General features: G+C 60.3%; 4 protein-coding genes across 4 annotated transcripts; 2 read left to right on the forward strand and 2 right to left on the reverse strand.

The window, feature by feature from the left end:
- Positions 1–2,506: 2,506 nt before the first annotated feature.
- Positions 2,507–3,967, reverse strand: LOC308188737 (feather keratin 1-like). The gene has a single exon (XM_080578112.1). The coding sequence runs from the start codon at positions 3,001–3,003 to the stop codon at positions 2,620–2,622; it is 384 nt and encodes a 127-aa protein (XP_080434238.1). The 5' UTR covers positions 3,004–3,967; the 3' UTR covers positions 2,507–2,619.
- A 540-nt stretch (positions 3,968–4,507) lies between these two features.
- LOC308190743 (uncharacterized protein) lies at positions 4,508–5,583 on the forward strand. Its single transcript, XM_080582394.1, has one exon. The coding sequence runs from the start codon at positions 4,684–4,686 to the stop codon at positions 5,353–5,355; it is 672 nt and encodes a 223-aa protein (XP_080438520.1). The 5' UTR covers positions 4,508–4,683; the 3' UTR covers positions 5,356–5,583.
- A 6,787-nt stretch (positions 5,584–12,370) lies between these two features.
- Positions 12,371–16,614, forward strand: GFUS (GDP-L-fucose synthase). Its single transcript, XM_080579482.1, has 11 exons — positions 12,371–12,476; positions 13,665–13,826; positions 13,907–14,021; positions 14,226–14,354; positions 14,639–14,712; positions 14,944–15,077; positions 15,159–15,223; positions 15,359–15,425; positions 15,511–15,590; positions 15,757–15,856; positions 15,995–16,614. The coding sequence occupies exons 2-11, from the start codon at positions 13,675–13,677 to the stop codon at positions 16,048–16,050; spliced, it is 972 nt and encodes a 323-aa protein (XP_080435608.1). The 5' UTR covers positions 12,371–12,476; positions 13,665–13,674; the 3' UTR covers positions 16,051–16,614.
- On the reverse strand, positions 16,587–20,309 carry LOC308189438 (protein brambleberry-like). Its single transcript, XM_080579481.1, has 11 exons — positions 20,074–20,309; positions 19,490–19,657; positions 19,181–19,403; positions 18,991–19,107; positions 18,676–18,864; positions 18,363–18,587; positions 18,130–18,220; positions 17,795–17,856; positions 17,506–17,648; positions 17,079–17,164; positions 16,587–16,955 (listed from the first exon to the last, which is right to left on the reverse strand). The coding sequence occupies exons 1-11, from the start codon at positions 20,290–20,292 to the stop codon at positions 16,832–16,834; spliced, it is 1,647 nt and encodes a 548-aa protein (XP_080435607.1). The 5' UTR covers positions 20,293–20,309; the 3' UTR covers positions 16,587–16,831.
- Positions 20,310–20,315: the final 6 nt, after the last annotated feature.

Consider the following 20,315-nt stretch of genomic DNA (forward strand, 5'->3'; position numbering starts at 1 on the left):
TCACCACCGCTACCCACTAAGCTATTAAATCATACCTCGTTGCACCTCGTCCAGGCGCTTCTTAAACACTGCCAGAGATGGTGACTCCACTACCTCCCCGGACAGGCCATTCCAGTGCCTGACAACTCTTTGAGAGAAAAAGTTTTTCCTGATATCTAATCTAAATCTCCCCAGGTGCAACTTGTGGCCATTTCCTCAAGTCCTATCATTAGGACTGACACCCTCCTCATCACAGCTTTCCTTCAGAAAGTTGTGGAGTGCAATGAGATCTCCCCTGAGCCTCCTCTTCTCCAGACTAAACAATGTCAGCTCCCTCAGCCATTCCTCACAAGACTTGTGCTCCAGACCCCTCACCAGTTTTGTTGCCCCTCTCTGGACACGTTCCAGGGCTTCGATGTCTTTCTTGTAGTGAGGGACCCAAAGACGAAATTGCCTTGGAAGAGAAGGAAAACTTTTCCCCTGTGAGGGTGGACAAACATAGGAACAGGTTACCTATATGTAGTGGGTATGTGGCAAAGTTTTGGTAGCAGGGTGCTGCAGGGGTGGCTTCTGTGAGAAGAATCCAGAAGCTGCCCCATGCTAGATAAGGGCCAGTTTCATCCACATCCAAAGGGACTCACTGCTGCTGCCCAGAGCCGAGCCAATAAGTGATCTTGTTTGTGCCTCTGTGAGAGACCTCTGTAGAACCCCTCTCGGAAAAACACCAGGCTGGAGCGGGGCCCACGCAGGAGCAGGTGATCTGGCAGGAGCTGATACCCATGTGGCACCCATGTTGGAACAGTTTGCTTGTGATCGATGGACTCCATGATATGGACACATATCGGAGCAGTTCTTGAAGAGTTGCTGCCTGTGCGCAGCCCATGCAGGATCAGTTCAGGAAGGACTGCATCCCATGGGAGGGACCCCACTTTGGAGCAGGGAAAGAGAGGGAGTGAGAAAGCAGTTGTGGTGGAGCTCAGCTGCCCACCTGAGTAAAACCACCACAACAGAGGATTAATTTTTGGGTCCCCATCCTTGGAGATACTGAGAACCCAACTGCACATGGTCAGAACAGCCTTAGTGTACTGTGGGAGTCCACTGTTCTCCTGCGCTTGACGTAAGTGTGGCAGAGGCTTATGAACCAGAATAGGCCTTCCTTGATTGGCAAGAGTCCAAGGAAGGTACTCTTCCTTGACATCAGAGTCGAAAAACAGTTTGACTACGTGTCAATCACTTTATCTTATAAATATAGCAGCCAGAGAAAAATGTGGTGGAGTATATTTTTCCCCAACTCAGCTATGGTTTAGGATTAACTAATGTTACATCAGTCCTCCATTGTCAATAGGCAACAGGTATAAAGGGTGAATACAGTCAGGCACTCCCTGATCTTCTCTCAGACCCTGCAGCCTGGGCTCTGGAGAGTACCAGCACTGTACATTCTAGAATACCGAACTTGCCTTATCTGAACCGTAGCCAGGATGGAAAATTACAGTCAATCATCTTGTGGTCCTATAAATAGTAGTCCTAAGCAAAGAACTCCATGAGCTCTCCAGGGGTTGCAAACTCAATCTCTCCCTGAGCTGGGATGCCTCATAGCATACCCCTGAGGGAAAGTGCATCTCAGGGCTGACTCCTTGAGGAACAACCTCAGATGCAGACAAACACCAACAAGGAATTAGGGTGAGTAATTCACTCTTGGGGGGTATTTTGGAAGCGCATGACTGAATTTAAACACCCCCAAGAACCCTGCAGTGAGTCTCAGCTGAACCTTGCCATTCTTGAGCCTTTAAGTCACTGTTTCTATTGTAGCAAATCCCATTAAGATAATTCTGTTAAATTCTCTGCTGATCAAAGGTTGATTAAGAGCTGTTAAAAATCATACCATCTGTACCTCAAAAGTATAAAATAAATCCTAAATTGCTGCTATATTAAAGCAGTGTAAAATCTAATTCCACGACATGTGCCCAAGCCTCAGTTTGGTCATCTGTAGGTACTGGATGATGGGCTGGAAAACCAGCTGGTGCCCACCTGTGTTGTTGGTGATGACATCCTTGAGAGGGGAGGCTCAGTGGCCCTTTACAACCCCACCTGATGGCCTCTTGAGCAAAGCTTTAGTAGCACGTGAAGTGGAAAGAGCGTTGGGTTGAAAAAAAGAAGACGACGAATGTCAGGATGGGATGCAGGTAGATTTTATTGAGAGGAAAAAAATAAAAGGAAGGAGCACCAATAAAAGCGCCAGGGTTTGAGGTGCTATTAGAGTGACCACCAGCTGCTGTCCCTTGTCTACAGCACATTTCTCCAGGGCACTGACAACTTCCTGTCCTTTTGAGGAGAGTAGCAGGGATGGGGTCAATCCATGGTGGCATTTGGCTTATGAACCAGTCATAGCAGCAGAGAGTAGCGGCTGTAGAAGGTGGTGCTATGGAAAGGAGAAAGAGGAAGAAAGAAGGAGGTATGTTGGCCATGTGTCCTGACAGCATGGGCTGGCCCCTTCCTTGCTTGCTTGCTTTGTTGTGCCATGGAATGATGAGCCGCGGCTGGCGAGCCTGCGTGCCATGAAGAGCGCAGAGGTGCGTCCTCAGTGCGAGAGCTGTGTTGCACGGTGTTGGAGGCTTCTGTCAGGGGTGTTGGCGTGGGTCCTTAGCAGGGGTAGCAGGCTCTTCCGCCGTTGATGCAGCCCAGGCCTCCAAAGCCAAAGCCTCCAAGGCCAAAGCCTCCGAATCCCCCGGAGGAGATGGGCACTCCCTGGGCGCTGAGGTTGCTGCCCACGGCAGCTGATGCGGAGGATCCAACGGCGGTGTTCTGGGGGAAGGAGCTGAGGATGGGTCCTGGCAGGGTGACCAGCACGGCAGGAGGCTGGATGACGACGCGGGAATCCTCGCACTGCCTGACACAGGGCTCGTTGCAGCTGTTAGCCAGCGGGGTGGGTCCGCAGGGGCGGCAGATGTCGTAGCAGGACATGTCTGTGGTGCGGAGGGTCCCTGGAAGAGAGGGTGTTGGGAACGCGGAGGGTGTTGGGGGCATGAGAAGCAGTGCTGGGGGAGGCCAAGGGACTGGGGAGGCCTGGGGTTGTGGGGAGCATGGCGGTGGGGAGGAAGAAGGGCTGCTGAGGCTAAGGGGGAAAGGGCGTGTGGAGAGATAGGCCTGGTGGGGCGGGCGAAGGAAGGGAGCAGGGCTCAGGCTCACCTTGTTGGGCTCAGAGGAGAAGGCGTCAGGAGGATTGTGTGAGGGTGCGAGGCACAGGGCCGGCTTTTATGCTGGTCCTTGAGTGCCCCACAGGGCAAGAGAGCCTTTGCACGTGACAGCATTTGGCGTGAGCTGCTCTTGCATGCCAAAGCCTGGCAAGTAATGAGGTGGGGCGTGTTTTTGATCCTGCAACACTCAATTTTAATGTCCTCCTCTTGAGGACATGTCCATTTGGCAATGGCGGCACCTTTTACGTGAAAGTAATTATTAGAGGCCAAAGGATTTTTCTTGAAGGTGCATGTCAGGGCGAGCAGAAGACGTGACCCAAGCATAGGAGAGCAGCGGTGTTTTCAGTGAGGTCATGGTGCTGCTCTCATGTGGTGTGATTGCGGCTGTGTTGTGAGGAGGGGCTTCCTGGATGCGCTGGGCATGAGGTGCAGCCACTTCCTTTTATGACAAGGTTACCCATCTAATTGACCAAAGGAAGGCAATACGTGCTGTTTCTTTGGATTTCAGCAAACCTTTTGATACTGTTTCTCACAACAGCCTCCTGGACAAAATGTCTGGCACGCAGGTAGATAAATACACAACACAGTTGGTGGACTGTTGTCTGACTGGTCAAGTTCAAAGGGTTGTAGTAAAAGGGGTTACATCAGACCTGCGGGGTCACTAGTCACTAGTGAGGGTTCACCAGGGCTTCATTTTGGACCCAGTTCTCTTTGATGTTTTTGTAAATGATCTGGATACAGGACTCAAATGCATACTAAGTAAGTTTGCATATGATAGGAAATAAGGAGTTGCTGTTGTCTCCCTCAAGGGTGGAGAGGCTGTGCAGAGAGATCTTGACAGACCACAGGGCTGTGCAATCACCAGTCACATGAAGTTTAAGAAGACTAAGTGCCAGATCTGGCAGCTGGTAGAGGGCACCCTGGCTATATGTACAGAATGGGGGATGAGATGCTGGAGAGCTGCCCTGCGGAAAGGGATCCGGGGCTCCTAGTTGACAGTAAGATGAGTATGAGTCGACAGTGTGCCCTTGCAGCCAAAAGAGCAAACCATGTCCTGGGATACATCAAACACAGCACTGCTTGCTGGTCGAGGAATGTGATTGTCCCGCAGTATTCTTGTTGACATGCGTCTTTAGCAGGGATAGAATACTTCCTCAGCTCAGGTGGAAACCAAAAAGGTTGCACACGTGAATGCTGACGGAGCTCCCTCACATCTTTGTGAGGCAATTCTCAATTACCTGTCAAATTATCACAGGATTTGTGAGCGGTTCCTGAGGACTAGAAGTGAGTTATACCACTCCTTTCTAAACACAAGGCACTTATTGGGCAGACAGTAAACATTTGAGACAATACATATTTGTGCCTCTAATTTTTTTCACTCCAAAGGAGCAACTAGTTTCAATGGACACATCATCAACAGGAGGAAATGTACAGGTAGAGTTGTGGGAAGGACAACACACCTCACCTCATTACTTGCCAGGCTTTGGCATGTAAGAGCAGCTCTTGCCAAATGCTGTCATGCGCAAAGGCTCTCTCGCCCCGCGGGCACTCAGGGACCAGCATAAAAGCCGGCCCTGTGCCTCGCACCCTCACACAAACCTCCCGACGCCTTCTCCCCTGCGCCCAACAAGGTGAGCCTGAGCCCCGCTCCCCTCCTTCGCCCGCCCCACCAGGCCCATTTCTCCACAGGTCCTCTGCCCCCAGCCTCAGCAGCCCTTCTGCCTCTTCACCGCCATGCTCCCCAACAAGCCCACCCTGGACCTCCCCACTCCCTTGGCCTCCCCCAGCATCTCTCCTCACGCCCCCAACACCCTCCACCTTCCCAACACCCTCTCTTCCAGGGACCCTCCACACCACAGACATGTCCTGCTACGACATCTGCCGCCCCTGCGGACCCACCCCGCTGGCTAACAGCTGCAACGAGCCCTGTGTCAGGCAGTGCGAGGATTCCCGCGTCGTCATCCAGCCTCCTGCCGTGCTGGTCACCCTGCCAGGACCCATCCTCAGCTCCTTCCCCCAGAACACCGCCGTTGGATCCTCCGCATCAGCTGCCGTGGGCAGCAACCTCAGCGCCCAGGGAGTGCCCATCTCCTCCGGGGGATTCGGAGGCTTTGGCCTTGGAGGCTTTGGCTTTGGAGGCCTGGGCTGCATCAACGGCGGAAGAGCCTGCTACCCCTGCTAAGGACCCACGCCAACACCCCTGACAGAAGCCTCCAACACCGTGCAAAACAGCTCTCGCACTGAGGACGCACCTCTGCGCTCTTCATGGCACCCGGGCTCGCCAGCCGCGGCTCATCATTCCATGGCACAACAAAGCAAGCAAGCAAGGAAGGGGCCAGCCCATGCTGTCAGGACACATGGCCAACATACCTCCTTCTTTCTTCCTCTTTCTCCTTTCCATAGCACCACCTTCTACGGCTGCTACTCTCTGCTGCAATGCCTTGCTCACTGGCACAATCCCTCCAGAGACCTTCTGGGGCTGCTCCCACCACCTGGTAGCGAGACCTTGGGGCTCTGGGAAAATCTGCTCTACGCAAGGGACATAGGCTGGTGGTTGCCCTCCAGGCACCTCCGAATGTGCACCTTCCACTTGACGCTCCCTCTTTTTCATGTTTTCCTCAATAAAATCCGCCTGCATCCCATATCCTCAGATGCCTCCTCTTCCTTTCTTCTCCCAACGCTCTTCCAACTTCACCCGACAAAAAGAACAAAAAGCAGGGCTCAAGTGGCAATCAGTATCAAGCGCAGGAGATGAGTGGACTCCTGCAGTACACTAAGGCTGTTCTGACCACATGCAGTTGGGTTCTCAGTATCTCCAAGGATGAGGACCCAAAAATTATTCCTCTGTTGTGGTGGTTTTACTCTGGTGGGCAGCTGAGCTCCACCAAAACTGCTCTCTCACTCCCTCTCCTCAAAGGGAAAGGGGGTGAGAACATGATGAAAAGCGTTCAAGTGTTGAGATAAGGGCAGGGAGATCACTCAGCAATTACCGTCACAGGCAAAACAGACTCAGCATAGGGAGATTAGAGAAATGTATTACCTATTGTTAACAAACTAGAGAAGTGAGAGACAACGAAAACAAACTAAAAACACCTCTCACCCATCCACCCTGTTCCACCTCCTCCCAGCTGAGCGACCAAGGGGAATGGAGGAATGGGGGCTGCGATCAGTCTGTAGCACTTCATCTCTGCCACTCCTTCTGGGTCCCTCTCTTCTTCTGCTCCAAAGTGAGGTCCCTCCCCTGTGTTGCCCTCCTTCCTGAACAGATGCTGCATGGGCTTCCCACAGGCAGCAGCTCTTCAAGAACTGCTCCAAATATGGGTCCATACCCCCGGGTCCATCACTCATGAGCAAACTGCTCCGACATGGGTCTCCCACGGGCTGCACGGGGACAGCCTGCTCCATCAGGGGCCTCTCCATGTGCCGCAGGGGAAGTTCAGTTAAATATGCTTAAAATATGCTTAAAATATGCGTAAAATAAGGACATAATCTTCACCAAACTGTCTGCCAAACAACTGCTGGGCTGCAGTGGGGCAAGTGAGGAAACAAACGACTAGAAATACTGCTGAAAAACAGACAAAATGCTGCATGTACAGGTATTAGGGAGCTCAGAAGGGTTAAAGAAAGGCAAATTGCCCCATTTAGATAACACCCCAAAAGCTGCAGTCAATACCTCAACACACACTGTTCATTTTGGCTGTGCTGCAAGATGCCAGGGAGACCTGTTCATGGTCCTGTCATGATTCCCCTGTCATGGTCTCCCTTTGGTGTCCAACTGCCTAGGAGTCTCCACGACACCGTGTCCCCTCCATGTGGGGAACCAAGGTCATCTTCTCGTGGTCCCCCTTGCTGTGAGGACCCTGCTAAAGCCATGCAGGGTGCCCATGTCTCCACCCCCTTGCCATGGAGTCCTCAGCTGACCAAGCATAGGGTCCTTGTTCCACCATCCACCCCACTGCGTGGTCCCCATTCTGCCTACATGGGAGTCCCCAGGCCTTGGTCACTCCTCGCTACAGGGTCACCAAATGATGTTTTGGGGGGTTGCCCGGGTGACCATCTCCCTCTTTGTTGCATAGTCCTGCAGTGCAGAGGATCCTCAGGCCACCAACCTGCCTCCTGCAAGGTCCCTGGGCCAACTTGTGCAGGGGACCCCAAGTGTGAGAAACAAAGTGGTGTTTTTGCAGTAGAATGTCTTTTTGCAGTGGAAAATTCCACTAACCTTGCGTAGTCGAAAGTGATTGTGCAGGCATGACAGTGGCACAGCAGTGGGGAGTGTGTTAAGCAGATAAGGGGAAGGTCCCAATGTCCCAAAACAAGGAGGATAGCTAAGAAAAACAGGACGAGCAGTGTGAAATCAGTAAAACCAAAAATCACGGGCCCTCCGGTCATGAGAGAAGAAGAAAAAAAAAAAAAAAGGAAAAGGAGAAATTAACGCTTGGTCAAATAAAATTGGCCATATATCGTATAGTAATAAGCGTCAAGTAGTTTGTGAACCTGTAGTGCTCAGCCAGTGAGGAACCAGGGGAGGAATCGAGCGTTGGGTAACAGGGACTGTAAGGTTATGATATACTTTTCCTGTGTAGTCCTGCTTGCAGGATGCCCACCATTGCAACCGCGAATAAAATAGCTTCACGGAAGACCCTGTCTGAGAAAATTACTGAGTTTTTTTTTCTCACACAAGTCACCATCCTTCTGCCCCAGCGTCCCCAGGGCACCCATGCAGGAAGCTCCCAGTCACCATCCTTCCCACTGAGGGGTCCCCAAGGCATCCTTGGGATACTGGGGACCAGGCGCAGGAGCAAGACCCTGCTCTGCTGTGGAGATGAGACTCCTGTGGGGCTGCATAGGCAAGAGCTAGTGGGGTGAAGGCACTTTCCCTTGTGCCACCTCCCCATGCTGGGTACTCAGACATTTACCTCTGAGTACTACCACCTCCACCCCCCATCCTCCCCCTAGCTGCCCATCACCGATGCCGTTCACTTTTTCTTCTCGTTTCTTTTTTCTTTTTCTTTTTTTTTTTTTGGTTTTTGCTCTCTGTAATTCCTGCTGTGCAGGAAGGCTCCTGCAAAACAGGTGAGCTGTGGGGTGAGACTTGCAGTCTCCAGGGCTATTGGCAGCACTGAAATATTCATCAAAAGCAAATTTAGAGAACCTCTCCACAGCAGCTGGAGTCCAGAGCGCTGGAGAGTTCGGCACACAGCTGCAGTCGGCCTCATTTCAAAGACGAAGCTTTTGCCTGGGAACAAAGGCCTTCCCTGAAATCGAAACCAAGCGTCACCTGCCTCGGAGCCAGGCGAAGAGAGGAGGAATGGGCTTGGATCTGCTTGGCATTTTCATGCAGTGATTTAGTGCAGATAGCTCATCTCCCCTGGAGACGTGCCTCGTTGGCCTTGAGGGGTTTATTTCAGTTCGTCTTCTAGTAATCTCTATTCAATACAAGGGAAAAAAAAAATAAATCTCAATACCTGCTCTTACGAGAGAGAGTTGTTCACCTTGGAGTTCTGCCAGCTCGACGTCAACCCCTGGACTGGAACGGGTGCAGATCTCGTCTCTCTGCAGCCCTGCGACATGCCTGAGCAGCCAGGCCCAGCGGGATGTCTGCCTCATGCTTCAGAGGCTGTCTGAGCCCAAACTTGCTCCAGAGCTGCTCGTTTTGGGCACAGTCAGCTCAGGCGGGTTCAGGGAGCGCTCGGGAGGAGGCTCACAGCCACATTGTCCTCCACGCAGATCCCCCCACCTCCTGGCAGCACGGATGGACCAGCGCATGCTTCCCTCCCATCTCTCAGCGGCCTCCAGGGAAGCCAGAGGCGAGGTCGCCTTGGCTGCTCCCTGCCCAGCCTGGGTGCTCGCTGCACCTCATCCTTAGGAGACCCCAAGCCAGGCACGGGACAGGAGGAACCTGCTGGAGCAGGTCCACCTTCACCCTCCTGAGCTACAGGTGGAGTGGGTGGCACCTCTCCCGGCGTCTGGCTCGCGTCGTGACTCTCAGCCGCCCCAAACCTCGTCGCAGAGTGGTCACAGCCTGCAGCCACGCGGGGTCTTTCCCTCGCCTCCTTCGGGAGGACCGGACTCGGCAGGGCCAAACGCGAAGCGGTGGCGAGGGCGTTAGTGCGCAGCAGCTGCTCCCCGCAAGCCAGGAGTCTGCGAGGAGCCGGATTTATACCTTCTCCCAGCCCGAGTCCAGAAATGCTTCATTTGAATTGCGATTGGTTCGTATTTCATATGCAGAGAAACCTCCCATCATTAGCAAGGGCAAGGACGGGGAGGGGGGGGAGGGTTGGGTCTGGGAAAAGCCGTGGCCGTTGTTCCTTGAATCATCGCTGCGAGCTGGCTTCCACACCGGGGTGGGCAGCATCTGGGCAGCTTGCCTCCGTCTGCCCCGCTTCCCTGGGAGGAACGGGGAGGGCAGAGAAGGGCTGGAGCCGAAACCAGACCAGCTGGAGAGAAATAGGTCACCCACAAGGAAGCTTCATTACAGAAATGAGGTAGCAGGCAAAGGCAGTGGCTCTCCAGCTGCTGCTGGACCCGACAAAGCTACCCAAGGTTCACCCTGGCCGCTGCGAGGTCTCTGGTTTGTGCCGCCCACGAGACCTCTCTGCTTGAGCTACGGGCTCTTCCCCACGCTTTCGCACTCGACAGACCTTGCTAGATTGTACCAAAAGCCCGGGTTTCAGAAGCAAGAGAGCCTGCCCCATCCCGTGCGGTCAGTGCACGTTCACACCTCCCCCTGTGATCTTCCCTCGCTGCCCTGACATTGCTTCCAGCACTGCCATGCTTAAATCCAGCGCCGCGGTCGCCCAGGAAGGCGGCGGTGCGGCGGGCGGCTCAGCGGTCCAGGCGCCGGACTGCAGCTCCAGCTGCACGTGGCGATGCCTTGGCAGGAGCAGGAGTTACCCGTGATTACCCTCCGAAGGCCCCGGGGCACAGCAGGAAGCCGTTCTCCTCCCACAAGCACCTGGAGAACCTTCCTCGGCCTTTTTTGCATTTCCCTGGCTCGGCTCATTTTACCACAAAGCCACCGGCTGCGGCGAGCTGGAAGCGTGGCTGCAGCTGGATGTGGGGCGGCTGCGATTCATCCGCCCGCCTTGGGCTGGGGCAGGTGGAGGGGGCCGCGCAGAAAACATCGGAGTGAGGTTTCTTCTTGGCGTCTGGTGGAGGATGAAAGAGGTTTGCAGGGCAAACGAGGCACTACCTTGCCCGGCGAGGCAGCTTCACCCCTCAGTGCCTCTTCACGGGCTCCAGGCGTGAAACCTGGCGGTGCATTTCCCGGGGGGAAAGAGCAGCAGGGCTGGAGTGGCTCCCAGGAGGGGGGTGTTGGAGTTGGGAAAGCCCTGGGAGGGCTGGGGGGGCTGCTCTGAGCAAGGCGAGGGGCTAATCCCCAAACGTCCCCCTCCGTGAAGTGTCACCGCTGCTCGGGGACAAGCGGTGGGACCCCTTTCCCCAGCAATGCCTGTCTGCGGAGCCACCAGACCCCCAGGTTTGTCCTACGGCCACCGCCGCGTCCCTTTCCTGCGACCCTTTTTGGGCAGGCGGGACCCTGTGGCCGTGGGGTCGGGCCGGGGCTCACCCGGCTAGGAGAGGAGGGCCGGATGCTTCCAGGCAACACAGCACAACCAGGACAAGGTGACGTCCTTTGGTGTGCTGGGGAAAAAAAGAAAAAAAAAAAGAAAAAAAAAGAAAAAAAAAGAAAAAAAAAGAAAAAAAAAGAAAAAAAAAGAAAAAAAAGGAAAAAAAAAGAAAAAAAATAAAAGAGAAAAAAGAGCCCCAGGAAGGGGGTCCCCAAGGAAACTGCTTTTCCTCAGGCTTCCCCAAAGGAAAAAAGACGTGTTCCTCTTCCAGGGCTCACCCAGTAGAAAGGAGGAGGGGGGAAAGGAGTAAAAAGCTGAGACATCTTATTACACCTCCTACAAGGGGACCACGTCTTCGGAAGAGAAGTGGGAAATCCCGGCTGGGTGTCCCTTAGTCCCATTCCTCAACGTTTTAATCGAGGGCAGCGCGGGGCCCTGCCTTCGCTGAGCCGAAATCCCGAAGGACGAGCCAGCTTGGAGGGGCTTTAAAACCTTCCCCCCCCCCCGGCCCACCAGAAAGCCCTGCTGGGTTTTAATCTCCGCTTCAGCGCATTCGAGGTGCTTAAAGCCTCTGCTCACCGAAACCCTTTTTTTAAGAGCTGGCCGAGCCCTCGCTTTGGGGCGGAGGGGACGGAGGCTGCGCACCCCTGTCCCCCGCGCCGCTGCCCGGTGGGAAGCAAGCCCAGGACGAGGACGCGGGGCGCTGCTCGTGCCCCCCCCCAAAAAACGACGCTCCCACTGGATCCCAACCTCCTGGGTGGGGGGGGGGCTTTGCACAGCACCCCCAGCTCGGGTGCCAGCTCCAAGCCGGGGCACCCTCCCCGGGGTGCAATCGGAGCGGCGAGAGCTTCAGGGCAAGCAGAGGAGCAGATTTGGGGCTCTTTCCTAGGAAACCACTGGGGTCCTGGAGGCGAGACCTGGGGGGGAGGGGGGGGGGGGCGAGGTTACCCCAAAACCTTCAGCCGGGTGCCCTTGGGGGGTGGGGGGGGTCAGGGCACCCCGCGTCAGCTTGCGGGGTCCCCCGGGCAGCGCCGCCCCGTGCGCTTCGGGAGCGGGCACGCGCGCGCGGGTGGGCACACGCGTGTGAGCTGGTGCGTGTGCTTGCACGCCCGCTTGCATCCAGCAGGGTCACGGCTGTGCGGAGTCACCTCTGTGCGTGCACCCAGAGGTGGGGTCACGGTGTGCAAGCGTGCACTCGCATGTGTAGGTGGGCGTGCACACGCGTGTGAGCTGGCGCGTGTGCTTGCACGCCCGCGTGCACCCAGCGGGGTCACGGCTGTGCGGGGTCACCTCTGTGCGTGCACCCAGCGGTGGTGTCACTGCATGTAAGCGTGCACGTGTGTGCGTAGGTGGGCATGCACACATGTGTGTAGGTGGGCGTGCACACGCGTGTGAGCTGGCGCGTGTGCTTGCACGCCCGCGTGCACCCAGCGGGGTCACGGCTGTGCGGGGTCACCTCTGTGCGTGCACCCAGCGGTGGGGTCACGGCGTGCCCGCGCGTGCATTTGCACGCGTGCGTGTGCAAGGCTCTCAGACAAGCAAGGAGCCGCGACGCCGCTCCCCGAGCTGTCCCCTCCCGGGCAGCCGAGGGACACCGATGTCGGTCCCCAACCCAACCCCACCCCCGGTGCCCGCCCCCCCCCGCCGCGGACTCCATTTCCCGAGGAGCCGAGCGGCGGCGCCCGGTGACGGCCGAGGAAGCGCGGCCGGGCCGAGCCGAGCCGAGCCGAGCCAGGTGGGGACCCCTATAACGGGGGGGGCTCCCCCCCCTACCCCCCCACCCCGAGGTGGGGGTACCCGGGGTTGGGGAGCAGCCCCCCCCCCCCCCGGGTGGGCTTGGGGAGTGGAGCCCCCTCCCCGTGCCGGGGGGGGGGAGATGGGGGGGTCCCCCCCAACACGGGTTGGGATCCCCTAAAATAGCGAGGGGGAGCAGTTGGGGGACCCCCCCCACATGTTCGTGGGGGGTTGGGAGGAGAGGGCACCCCCCTTCCCCCCCAGGGGGTCGGGTGGTGCCAGAGGAGTGGGGGCACCCCTGGGGTTGGGGGGGGGATCCGGGGGTACCCCACAGCTGGAGCCCCGGACCCAGTATGGGGGAGCTGCTGGGGGGGGGGGGCTGCATGGGATTTGGGGGTGGTGGGGGGGCCAGCACTAGGATTGGGGGGGCAGGGTGATTCGGGGCGCGGGAGGGCGCAGCTCTGGGATTTGGGGCGCACAGGGAGGTGTGGGGGCGCAGACCTGGGATTTGGGGGTGCGGTGGGGGGGGGGGGGTCACATCCCCACGCTTCGGGGTGCGAGGGGTGGGGGGGGGGTCACGGATGTGGGCTCAGCCTCGCCTACGGCCCCGCAAACGTTTCCGGGAGGCCGTGGCGTGCGGGTGCCGCGTGGCACCGTACGGTCGCGTCCCACGGCCACCTGCACGCGAGCCCTCGGGCCACCGCCCGGTTCCCATGATTAATTAGCGACCGCAGCTGACGAGTTTCTGCCCCCCCCCCCCCCCCCCCGGGGGCGTCACCGCCAGGCCCGCCGCTTTCGTTTTCCTTCCTTGCTTGGCCGGCAGAAGCAGCTCGAAGGCAGAAGAAATAATCCCACCGGGGCTCGTCCGGCTGCGCTGGTGCCGGTGCCACCTCGGCGGTCCCAAATGGTGACCCCCACCCCCCCCAAGGTGGCCCTGCCTTAACCCCCCACCGCCGCCCCCCCCCCCCCGGGGGCGTCACCGCCAGGCACGCCGCTTTCGTTTTCCTTCCTTGCTTGGCCGGCAGAAGCAGCTCGAAGGCAGAAGAAATAATCCCACCGGGGCTCGTCCGGCTGCGCTGGTGCCGGTGCCACCTCGGCGGTCCCAAATGGTGACCCCCACCCCCCCCAAGGTGGCCCTGCCTTAACCCCCCACCCCCCCGTCCCCCCGTCCCTCTCCCCCGTGGCACAGGGCCGGGGCCATGACGGAGGCGGCGGGGCCGAAGTCCAAGCGCATCCTGGTGACGGGTGGCACGGGCTTGGTGGGCAGAGCCATCCAGAAGGTGGTGGCTGATGGAGAGGGGCGGCCGGACGAGGAGTGGGTCTTCGCGTCCTCCAAAGACGCCGACTTAACGTGAGTCCTGGTGACCCCCGGGGTGCTCCTTTTGTCCCACATCCCGCTGAACCCCATGATTCCCCCCCCCCCCCCACCAGGAGCGCCGCAGAGACCAAAGCCCTCTTCGAGAAGCACAAACCCACCCACGTCGTCCACCTGGCTGCCATGGTCGGGGGCCTCTTCAAAAACATCCGCTGCAACCTGGATTTCTGGGTGAGCACCCGGTGAGCAGGCAGCGTTGGGGTCCCGCAACGCCCTGCCCAACCCCGAGGCACGGCTTATTCCGTCCTGGGGCCGAAACATCTGCTCTGGTTGCTGTAGTCATTAACGCACCCTACAGGGTGCGGGGTTTTGGGGTTCCCCCTCCGGCTCCGCCTGCCGAGGATGCCGCTGACAAATCTCTCTCTCCGTCCCCAGAGGAGAAACGTCCACATCAACGACAACGTCCTGCACTCGGCCTACGAGTGCGGGGTGCAGAAAGTCGTCTCCTGCCTCTCCACCTGCATCTTCCCGGACAAGACGACGTACCCCATCGACGAGACCATGGTGAGCGTCCCCGTCCCCCTGCGCACGGGGACGCAGCCAGGTCGTGGCACGGCCTCGCCCATCACCACCCCTTTTTATCCAGCCCATCCGTGGGCAAAACCTCACCTTGCAGCACTTTTGGCCTCTGCGAGGTGTGCGGCGGGGTCAAAAACCCACACCAGCTCCCCACATCCAAAATACTGCAGCGAGTTTCCGACCCCAGGACGCGCAGCTCCCGTGGGGTGAGGCAGGGGGTGGCCGCTGCTGAATTCCCACCGGCTCTCTCTCTGCTCTCCTGTCCCCAGATTCACAACGGGCCACCCCACAGCTCCAACTTCGGCTACTCCTACGCCAAGAGGATGATCGACGTCCAGAATAGGTGCGGGGCCACAGGAGAGCCGTCCCGGTGCCAGAGGGCTGTGAGCATCCCATAAATATCAGGGCAGGGGAAACCTCCAGGGCTGCCTAACGGGGCTGGGGAGATCCCTGAGCTCGGCAGCCGGAGATGCCGGGGGCAGTTGCCGTGCAAGCCAGGGGACACGCTGGGAAAACCCAAGGATTGCTTTGTGGGGACGGCCCCGAGACCCCCTCACCCCCTGCTCTCGCCCAGGGGCTATTTCGAGCAGCACGGCTGCCGCTTCACCGCCGTCATCCCCACCAACATCTTCGGGCCGCACGACAACTTCAACATCGAGGACGGCCACGTGCTGCCGGGGCTCATCCACAAGGTGTACCTGGCCAAACGTGAGCGTGGCGGGGCATTTTATGGGTTGGGTTTTTTTTTTTTATTGGAGTACAGGTCTGATGCTCTCCCTTCTCCTACAGAGACCGGCTCTGCTCTGACCGTCTGGGGCACCGGCAAGCCCCGGAGGCAGTTCATCTACTCCCTGGTACGTGGGGCCCTGGGGGAGCACCTGGATCTCAACACAGGCTGAGCCCTCCCGGGTTGTCCTGGGGCTGGGGAGGCCGCGGGAGGGCTGGGGGAGCAGCCACCCCCCCTAAAAACCATCTGCTCCTCTCTTCAGGATCTGGCCCGGCTCTTCCTTTGGGTCCTGCGGGAATACGAGGAGGTGGAGCCCATCATCTTGTCAGGTGAGAAGCAGCTTTCCTGTCCTTTCCTTTCCAAGAGGGGAAGGAAGGGGGGGAAACGGCCTCAGCTCATCCCCGTTCCCCACAGTGGGCGAAGAAGATGAAGTCTCCATCAAGGAGGCGGCGGATGCGATCGTGGAGGCCATGGACTTCAGGGGAGAGCTCATCGTATCCTTTAGGATTCAGCAAACGGGGGCACCCCACATCCCACCGGGGACTGTGGGGTCACAGTGGAGCCCCCCACAACGCAGATACCGGGGCAAAGCAGTGCCCAGAGCATCCCTGTAGCCTCCGAGTTCTCCCATTTCTTTTCCCTTAATCGCCCCCGTGCCAGTTTGACACCACCAAGGCGGACGGGCAGTTCAAGAAGACAGCCAGCAACGCCAAGCTCCGGCGCTACCTCCCCGGCTTCCAGTTCACCCCCTTCAGACAAGGTGAGAAGGGGGCACGCGCAGCCCCGGCGTTGCCTTGCAGGGTGCCCAGGGAAAGGGGTATGGCCACCCCATTGCGTCCCCCATCAAAAAAAAAAAACAAAAAAACCCTACTGACAGCCCCCTCCTCTCCTTCCCCAGCCGTGCAGGAGACCTGCGCCTGGTTCCGCGCCAACTACGCCAGCGCTAGGAAGTGAGGGAGCAGCGCCCGCACGCGCGCATCCTCTTCGACTCAGGGTTGTCCTCTGCTGGGGCAGGGGACGGGGCTTGGGGGGGGTGACGGTGACATTTCCAAAGCCGGAGGGGGACCAGGGTCCTGGTTACGCTTGAGGGTGAGCGGGGACAGGGAGGGGGAAGAATGAAAAAAAAAAAATCATGTAGCATCTTACGTAGAAAAGCCTAAGGAAAAGACCCCGCGCTCAGGTAGGGGGAAGGACTGGGGACCCCAAAAGCGCTGGGGGACCCCAAATGGGGCAGTAGCAGCCCCCGTTGGCCACGTTCCTCCCCCGGGGGGCAGAGGCTGGCAGCTCCTGCTGGGCTGTAACAGGCTACGCTGCTAATTACGCGTAATTAGGCTGTAATAAAGAGAAGCCGATCAGGGCTGTTCCTGCAGCACAGGAGTGGGTGGTGGTGCTGCTGCGCGTGGGACAAGCGCAACGGGGTGGGAACGGCCCCACAGCTCCCAGCATCTCCTGGGGGGGGGGGAAGGAACCAGAATGGGGAAGGCTCCAGCTATAAATAAAAGCTAGCATTTATTAAAACGTGTGCGAATGGCATAAAACTGGTGGGACGAGGAGCGTCCACCCCACGGGGCTCGAGTGGGAGCAGGAAGGCACGCGCCGGGGCGAGCCCGGCAGCCCCATACCCACCCGAGGGCACCCACAGGGTGCTGAGCGCAGCTCTGTGTTCTCCACCCGCATCAGGAAGAGCCAAAACTGGGTTAAAAACCTCCCCGCGGGGAGGGGAAAAAAAAAGGGGTCAGAGGCGTGGGGACCCATCGGCGTGGAGGTGGCAGAAGTCCTGCCCACGGGCAGCTCGCTTCCGACACCGCTGCCCAGCCCTGGTGAGCGCCTGGCACGGGGACTGCGGGGACAGCGAGGACCTAAGGGGGGAGACAGCCATCAGCACCACGGCCCCGAGGGGCACCCAGCCATCAGGTTGGGTGGTGACACCGGCCCCAAAGCGTCCCTGGAGTCGAGAGATGTCCCCTGCAGGCAGTACTCACGCGTTGCTGCTGGCCAGGGACCGGCACGGGCTGTAGGGTTTGGGCTCCCAGCGCTGCCCAGCTCCGAGACCTGGTTCCGGCGTCACCTGGCCGGGGAAGAAGAGGTTTGGTAGGGCACAGAGATGATCCCCGGTGATGATCCCCGTTTGTGCTGCAGGAGATGTCCCATTTCCCCTGGGGTCCAGGCGGTAGCGGGCAGGATGGGCACCTTGGTCTGCAGGATGCCCCCCCTCCACCCAAAAGTGCTCCCTAGGCAAGTGCTGCAGGACCAGGACCAGGACCTCTCCCAGCAGCCCAGGGGGCGTCCAGGGTCATGAAAACAAGGACCTCCCCCCATCCTTAGAAGATCCCGGCCCTAACGGGAGACCCAGCAGGCCCCCCAAGGAGCAGGACCCATATCCCACACCTACCCCTGGCTCAGGCTTACCCCGCACGAGGACCTCCTGGGGACGGGGTGCGCGGGCGAAGCGGCCAAGCTCCGCTTTGTCCTCCAGCTGCCGGGGGCCAGCGATGTCCTCCCTGCGTGGGGGTCCCCGACCGTCACCGGGAGCTGCTCCAGGCACGAGGGCTCTGCAAGGCACGGCGTCGGGGGGGTGACGCGCTCCCGGCACCGCTGTCGCAGGGTGGCGGATGGGGTCACCCTACGGTGGCACAGGTACCACCAGGGTTGGATAGGACACCCCGCGGGGCTCCTGCAGCCCCCCCCCAGCTCTCACCTTGCAGGCAGCTCAGCTCCATCCCGTCCAGCTCCTCCCGCAACAGCCCCATTTTGCAGCCCCTGGGAAGGAAGGGGGAAAGCCCGAGCGCCGTCATCTCTGCGGCTCGTTCCTCAGCCCCCGCTCACGATGGGGGACCCTTCTCCAGCCACCCACCACCACCCACTGGGACAAGGCGCCCAATGTCACATGGAAGCCCACCAGCACGCATCCTGCGCCCCTGGGTACCCACAGCCCACCCCCCCCAGGACCTCTGCTCCTTTAGGAAGGAGAGGAGAGCCCAGCTGGATCCGAGCGGCACCCAAGGGTGCCGTGCCCGTCCCCCTGCCCCGCACCTTTCCGGGGTGGAGGTGAGGTGATGGCGAGGCTCAGCCTGGTGGAGCAGCAGCCGAGCGATGCGGCGGGCAGCCGCCAGCACCCAGTGCCCTGCAGGGAAACAAGAGGGTGGGAGAGGGCAGAGGGCCCCCAGCCCATCCCCACACGGGCTGCAGCACCCTAGGGTGGCTCAACCCCGCCGCGTGCTCAGCCCACGTCCCCCCACACCCGTTCCCCAAAAATCCATCCCCACCTGCCACAGCCAGGCCCAGGAGAGCGGCGAGGGCCGGGAAGTCGATGGGTCCAGCACCACGGAGCTCGCCGAGGGCGCTGGAGCCGACGAGGAGGAGGAGGAGGAGGAAGAGGATGAGGAGGGCGCGGGGCGGCGCGGGGGCCTGCAGGAAGGCCAGCAGCAGGGCCAGCAGCAGGAAGGAGGAGCCGTGCAGGACGCAGGTGGGGACGGCGCCGGGGCTCAGCCCTGCGGGATGGAGGAGCAGGGCCCGGCGTCGGCACCCAGCCCGAGCCACCCAGCACCCCCCCGCGCCCCCCTCGCTCCCCCGGCTCACCGGCCCAAGCGAGGGCGGCGCGGAAGCGCCGCAGGTGGCCCTCCACGCCGCTCTGCACGCTCCGCACGCCCTCGGCGGCCGCCAGCACCAGGCCCAGGCTCCGGTTGAGGCGCTGCAGCGTCCCCGCCACCTCCTCCAAGTACCGCGCCGCGCGGCTCCGCTGGGCCAGCAGCGAGGCCAGGTGGCTCTCTACGCGCCGAGGACACGGGGACGGGGTGAGCGCCCCTGCCCACAGGCTGAGGGGACGACCCCGTGGATGACGGGGGCATCCCAAAAGGGATAAGCACCCGGGACGCGGGGTCGCCGTGCTCCCACCTAGCTGGGCGGAGACGTCCCGAGCTCTTTCCTGCGCGCGGCGGAGGTCGGCCAGGATGGCTCGTTCCCCGTCCCGCAGCCCCTCGTCCTGCGCCGCCAGGCTCCCGCTGACGTTCCCTGCGCCAGAAGCCGCGTCGGGCCCACGGGGCGCGACGGGGACGCGTCGGCCCACCCGGCCGACAGCTCTTACCCACGCTGCGTGCGACGCCCTCCACGAGCCGGGCCGCCCGGCGCCGCCCGCCGTCGGCGAGCCGCTCCTCCAGCGCCCGCTGCCGCACGGCGCGGCGGATGGAAGCCTCCAGCCTGCCCTGCTGCCCCGCGAGGCGCTCCTGCTGCTCTTCCAGCGCCCTCCGCCCGCTCAGCGCCCGCCGCAACCCCTCGGCCGTCCGCTCCCGCAGCTCCTCGCGCCCCTCCTGCCCGCGGGGAGGACACGAAGGGGGGGTGACGCGGCGGCCCCGCGGCCGCCCGCCCCGCGCCGCCCAACCCCGCCACCGCGCACCTTGAGCGCCCGCGTGGCGTCGAGCCGGTCGAAGGCGGCGGCGGCCACGGCGCAATGGCGGAATTCCAGGTGCCGGGCGGTGTTGCAGACGGCACAGACGCGGTTCGAGATGACGCGGTAGGCGCTCCGGGTGTCGGGGTCCATGGCGGCCGTGCAGCTCGCCAGCGGCTGTGGGGGGTGGCGGCACCGCGGGGGGCGTCAGCATCACCCCCGCCGCGCGTAACCCCGTCGTTTCATCCCCATAATGAGCCCCCCGGAGCCAAATCCCCCTCCGAAAGCGCTCGGAGGAGCGAGAGGGGATGCTACGAGGAGCAGCGCGGGCTCCAGGAGCCAGCCCCGAGCGCAATTTTTTTTTTTGGGGGGGTGGGGGGGGGGGGGGGGGGAACTTCAGCAGCGCGCAAGGATGGAGGAGTGAGGAGCAGAAATATGGCATCACGGGGAATGGGATAAATGGGACTGTTTTACCCCAAAATGAGGATAAACGGGATTGTTTTACCCCAGGGCACCCCAGGGTGGCTCCCCAAGGTGGGGGGTGCCCCAGGGTCCCCCCCATATCCCAACCAAGGGGACCCCCATGGCCGCACCTGGCGGTGGCAGGAGTCCAGGGGCGACAGCTCCCACTGCACCCCCTCGGCCTGGAAGCGCTCGTCGCCCGTCGCCATCTGGAAGGGGACGCCGGGGGGGCTCGGCGGTCCTTGGGGGGGGGCCCCCCCCTCTTGGGGAGGGGTGCCGAAACCCAGCAGCCCCCCAGCAGCGGGGGCGCAGAGGAGCAGCAGAGCCCAGCAGCAACGGGGGGGCGGCATAGCGGGGGGTCCTGCAGCACGAA

Source organism: Anser brachyrhynchus (genome assembly GCF_964034855.1).
Source record: "Anser brachyrhynchus genome assembly, chromosome: 2".
Taxonomy (NCBI): domain Eukaryota; kingdom Metazoa; phylum Chordata; class Aves; order Anseriformes; family Anatidae; genus Anser; species Anser brachyrhynchus.

What these genes read in the sequence shown, in the direction of transcription:
- LOC308189438 (XM_080579481.1), bottom strand. Translation starts at nt 20,292, where the DNA reads ATGCCGCCCCCCCGTTGCTGCTGGGCTCTGCTGCTCCTCTGCGCCCCC. An exon ending in GGACGTCTCCGCCCAGCTAG is followed by an intron (nt 18,865 to 18,990) that starts GTGGGAGCACGG and finishes CTCGGCGCGTAG; the next exon opens with AGAGCCACCTGGCCTCGCTG. An exon ending in CCTGGGCCTGGCTGTGGCAG is followed by an intron (nt 18,221 to 18,362) that starts GTGGGGATGGAT and finishes GTTTCCCTGCAG; the next exon opens with GGCACTGGGTGCTGGCGGCT.
- LOC308190743 (XM_080582394.1), top strand. Translation starts at nt 4,684, where the DNA reads ATGCTGTCATGCGCAAAGGCTCTCTCGCCCCGCGGGCACTCAGGGACC.
- GFUS (XM_080579482.1), top strand. Translation starts at nt 13,675, where the DNA reads ATGACGGAGGCGGCGGGGCCGAAGTCCAAGCGCATCCTGGTGACGGGT. An exon ending in ACCCCATCGACGAGACCATG is followed by an intron (nt 14,355 to 14,638) that starts GTGAGCGTCCCC and finishes TCCTGTCCCCAG; the next exon opens with ATTCACAACGGGCCACCCCA. An exon ending in GGAGCCCATCATCTTGTCAG is followed by an intron (nt 15,426 to 15,510) that starts GTGAGAAGCAGC and finishes CGTTCCCCACAG; the next exon opens with TGGGCGAAGAAGATGAAGTC.
- LOC308188737 (XM_080578112.1), bottom strand. Translation starts at nt 3,003, where the DNA reads ATGCCCCCAACACCCTCCGCGTTCCCAACACCCTCTCTTCCAGGGACC.